General features: G+C 51.1%; 1 protein-coding gene across 1 annotated transcript; it reads left to right on the forward strand.

Moving 5' to 3' along the window:
* The first annotated feature begins 820 nt into the window (after positions 1-820).
* On the forward strand, positions 821-3,569 carry EIF1 (eukaryotic translation initiation factor 1). Its single transcript, XM_045488858.1, has 4 exons — positions 821-1,007; positions 1,716-1,879; positions 2,018-2,119; positions 2,697-3,569. The coding sequence occupies exons 1-4, from the start codon at positions 977-979 to the stop codon at positions 2,739-2,741; spliced, it is 342 nt and encodes a 113-aa protein (XP_045344814.1). The 5' UTR covers positions 821-976; the 3' UTR covers positions 2,742-3,569.
* Positions 3,570-4,569: the final 1,000 nt, after the last annotated feature.

A 4,569-nucleotide genomic window follows, 5' to 3' on the forward strand; every position in this document is an offset into this window, starting at 1 on the left:
CTAAATCCACTCTATTCTCCCTTGCAACAGAGCAGTTCAATTTATATACTGAAAAAGCAAGAATGGTTGACTGTTTTGAAGAAAATATTTTGACTACTCTCTGGGAAGGCTCTCCCCCACACAATTTGGAGGGCACACAGGACCCCTTAGGGTGCCTGAATTCTTCTTTGCCCCCAGAACCAGAGTTACTCTCCCTTGAATCCACGCTAATGAGGTGGGCATTCTTTCTGTAGATTATATAAATGACATACTTAAAGCAGATTAATCGTTTTAGATTAGATTCACCTAAACAATACGTGATTTAGTTAAGGTTTGGATTATATTATTTGTTGATTAAATACAAGTGCTGCCCTAAAGAAAGAGTTCGTGGGTAACTGGGTGGGCATGATAGTAGGAATGTGTCGCGTTTGGGAGGTTCAGCATCTAAATCCCATTTAAAGGGTGCCAATCTAACGCACGAAAAATCTTCTCCAAGCAGGCAGGGCTGCAACAGGGTCAAGAAGGTGGAATGTGCCAGAGAACAGAGGACTCAGGCTCTCCCGAAACCTCTGCCACTTTTCTGCGCAGCCCTGACACCTTCCTCCTGCACTGCGCAAGCGCCTAGACGGACCAACCTTTCCCTTCCCCTTCTACCACTCCCGGAATCGAGAGGACGCCCTCCCGCAGCAGAGCTCCTGCGCAAGCGCCGTCTCGCGTCCCCGCCCCCGGACCAATCGGAAACGGCGGTGCCAGGGGGCTGGGGCCACGACGTCGTGGGTGGGGCCAGGACGTGAGGGCAGCGCGCTGGCGTCACAGGGGCGGCTATATAAGTGAATACAGGCACCGCCCCTCCGCCCCAGTCACTGAGCCGCCGCCGAGGACTCAGCAGCCTCCCCCTTGAGCCCCCTCGCTTCCCGACGCTCCGTCCCCCCTGCCCGCCTTCTCCCGCCGCCGCCTTCAGCAGGCCGTTTCCACCGAGGAAAAGGAATCGTATCGTATGTCCGCTATCCAGAACCTCCACTCTTTCGGTAAGCCGCGGAAAAGTCCCGTGGGGAGAAAGGCCTGGGTGGGGTGGCGAAGTGCTCCGGGCCCGGAAACCTGCCAGCGCTCCGGGCTTTCGTAAACTTGGGAGGAGGGAAGATATTCGCGCTCGCAGGAAGCGGGGCCCGGCCGGGGCCCAGGGGTCGGTCCTTAAGTGCGACCGGAAGGAGCGGGCAGGGAGGCAACCCTTGGGCAGTCCCAGTGTCTATCGGGTGGCGCATTTACTAATGGCTCCCGGGCCGCCTTGGGCCCCACCCGCCCCCTCCCGCCACCCCTGCGTCACGTCCGTTACGTCACCGCCGTTGTCACGGACCGGGGAGTGAGAGGCGGTGCCAGGCCTAAGTGACAAACGCTCCCGCCAATGGGGCGGGAAGCTTGGCCCCGCCTTGGAGCTTTGGTTCCGGCCGGTTGCATCAGCCGGGTGGGGCACTGCCTGCCGTCCCAGGCTCCCCCGGCACGTGATCGGCTTCCGAGGGCGGGCCTGGGGCAAGAGGCCCAGGCTTTCCCCCGGCGCTGGGGAAGCCAGCCGTCCCGGACTGACCCGTTCCGGGGACGGCCAACAAGGACTTGTCTGACTTGATCTCAGCCCTGGCGATTTCAGTAGTTGTTTTCTGGGCGCGCAAAGGATCCATTGGGAGGGTGACAATGGCACCTGAGCCCCAACAGCTCTAACCGAGTTTGATCTTTCTTCCCAGACCCCTTTGCTGATGCAAGTAAGGGTGATGATCTGCTTCCTGCTGGCACTGAGGATTATATCCATATAAGAATTCAACAGAGAAACGGCAGGAAGACCCTTACTACTGTCCAAGGGATCGCTGATGATTACGATAAAAAGAAACTAGTGAAGGCGTTTAAGAAGGTAGGTATTCGGTGAGATCGTAAGAATATCACATTGAACTTGCTCAGGAGGGGGTGCTCACTTGTATTCTCAGGAGGAATTGTTGGTGCACTCGGGCTGCACTTCGTCTAATTTGTTTTGCTTCATTCATGCTTGCAGAAATTTGCCTGCAATGGTACTGTAATTGAGCATCCAGAATATGGAGAAGTAATTCAGCTACAGGGAGACCAGCGCAAGAACATATGCCAGTTCCTTGTAGAGGTGAGTTCCATCACTCGGTGATGATCCATTTGTGCATCTACCCTGTCTACATGTCCGATCCTTCCTACTCTACTCAGTCTCCTGAGGACGTAGAAGTTGGTATTGTAAGACTAAGCAAAACAGTTGAGTTTTGAAGTAGATAAGTATTCCCAAAAACAGAAGGGACTTGTCTGCCTTATTTCATTCGTATATGGATGTACTTTTTTTGTTTGTTAAGTAATCTCTACACCTAGTGTGTGGGCTAGAACTTAAAACCCCCAGATCAAGAGTCGCATGTTCTACTTGACTGAGCCAGCCTGGTGACCACTTTAAAGATGCACGTTTAAATGGCACACAGATACTAGAATACACACGATGTCTGGTTGGCAGTTCCTAAGTGCTAAAATCCTCTTATATCATTGGTTCTTTACTGAGTACCCTGAGTTAAGAACCATTGTGCTCCTAGTGGTTGAGGTGTGTGCCTTGGCTCTTGGACTTCTTTTGCCCAGTGTAGGAGCAAGAAGATAGAGTTGTTGGCATCAGAAATCGGGGGAGGGGGGTGATCCCCTATTATAACTTTGTCTTTTTTTCTTTGCAGATTGGACTGGCTAAGGACGACCAGCTGAAGGTTCATGGGTTTTAAGTGCTTTTGGCTCACTGAAGCTTAAGTGAGGATTTCTTTGCAATGAGTAGAATTTCCCTTCTGTCCCTTGTCACAAGTTTAAAAACCTCACAGCTTGTATAATGTAACCATTTGGGGTCTGCTTTTAACTTGGACTAGTGTAACTCCTTCATGCAATAAACTGAAAAGAGCCATGCTGTCTAGTCTTGAAGTCCCTCATTTAAACAGAGGTCAAGCAGTAGGCGCCTGGCAGTGTCCGGCCTGAAACCAAGCAGTAACGTCATGTTTCGGTCAAGCCCAGAACCCCAAGATCACAGCCGGCTATGTCTGGCCAGAAGCTCCTCGGCTCTCCCTCTTCAGAGTTCCCTGCCCTAAGAGAATGTCACCACCTGAGCAGCCCACGGTGGAGCTGAGAGGACAGGATGGGGTAAGCCGGCCGCAGCAGCGGTGCTGCCACAGGGAGTCTTAGTAGTCAAAGAAAGATCCCTGGTGTCTCCGACCTGACCGGGCGGGCGGAGCTTAGAGCGGCCACCTTCCCTCTAGCAAGGTGTGATAGGACGTCTGACTTGCCACTAGAGTCTCTTTGACCAGACATATCCTAGCTAATTGATGTCCGAACACCAGAATGTGAGGCCAGCCTTCTATCCGAGTTAAGCTTCTGACAAGGGAACAGACTTCAAACCGATGTATGAGTCCTGTAGCTGGCTGTAGAGCCTGCACCTTACTAGCAGCAGCTGCCCAATGCCATGGGAAGTAACAGACTGGTTTTTTGGTTTGTGTTTTCCTTCAGTTTTAATGTTATGTAATGTATTTAAGCCCTTATTTAAATAAAAGTTGTTTTCAGAAACACCTGATTTGCAGATCGTATTTTATGTATAGTCAGTCTTGTACGTGGGAAGGAACCACAGAAAGGGGCAGTGGAGGGTAGTCTACGCCTGCAGGCCAACGGGGACCTCAACCTCTTGGCCAAGAAAACCTTCAGTGAGCCTGTCCCTTGCATGTCGCCAGAGCTGCAGTGTCCTTAGGGTCCTGAAAGGAGGGACTGCAGGGTGGACGGATTCACTGGTGGTCGTTGGGCCATCCCAGTTCGATGGCCATGGAGGAACTCCCCTTGTGAACTGATAGAGCAGTTTGGTTGGAAACCCTTGAGTCCCCTCAGTGACAGGATCTTGCCTTTCTAAAGGTTGTAACAAGGGACAAACATGGTGTGGGATTTAATCTGATCCTCAGACCCCTGGGAGGGACACAGAAGTGCTTTTTCCAGGGGATACGTTTATAGGGTTAACAGTTAAGGGACTATAAAGCAGTTTAAGAAAAAGGTCAGGCCATCCCTTATAGAAGAACAATGAATGTGATTCATTCTATTAAAATTCTGTCAGTATGTGGGTCATGAACTGGTACCAATTGCAGATTGTAAAATACAGGCTTCAAACTACTGAGTAGTCATGAAGAATCCACTTTTCCTATTGCTAGCCTCTTGTAGATACTGGTCAGCCTTGTGAATAAGTCTGTATAGAGGCCAGCCTAGAACAAGGTGAAGTGTGGGGGAAGGCTGGTGAAAGGCTGAGCCAGTGGCAGCTACCCTGAAAATAGGATTTTAATCTGGGAGGTAGAGGGTTATAACAAGGTCTTACAAAACTCATGTGTTCAGCAAACAAGATTTGAGTGATACTTTTGCTTTTTAAGGTTTATTTTTGACAGAGAAACCGACTGCCAGCAGGGGAGGGGCAGAGAGGGGGAGACAATCCAAAATAGATTCCAGGCTCTGAGCTGTCAGTGCAGACGTGGGGGGGGGTGTCAAACTCACCAAGGGGTAGATCACGATCTGAGCCGAAGTTGGACCCTGCTG

This window comes from Leopardus geoffroyi, chromosome E1 (assembly GCF_018350155.1).
Source record: "Leopardus geoffroyi isolate Oge1 chromosome E1, O.geoffroyi_Oge1_pat1.0, whole genome shotgun sequence".
Classification (NCBI taxonomy): domain Eukaryota; kingdom Metazoa; phylum Chordata; class Mammalia; order Carnivora; family Felidae; genus Leopardus; species Leopardus geoffroyi.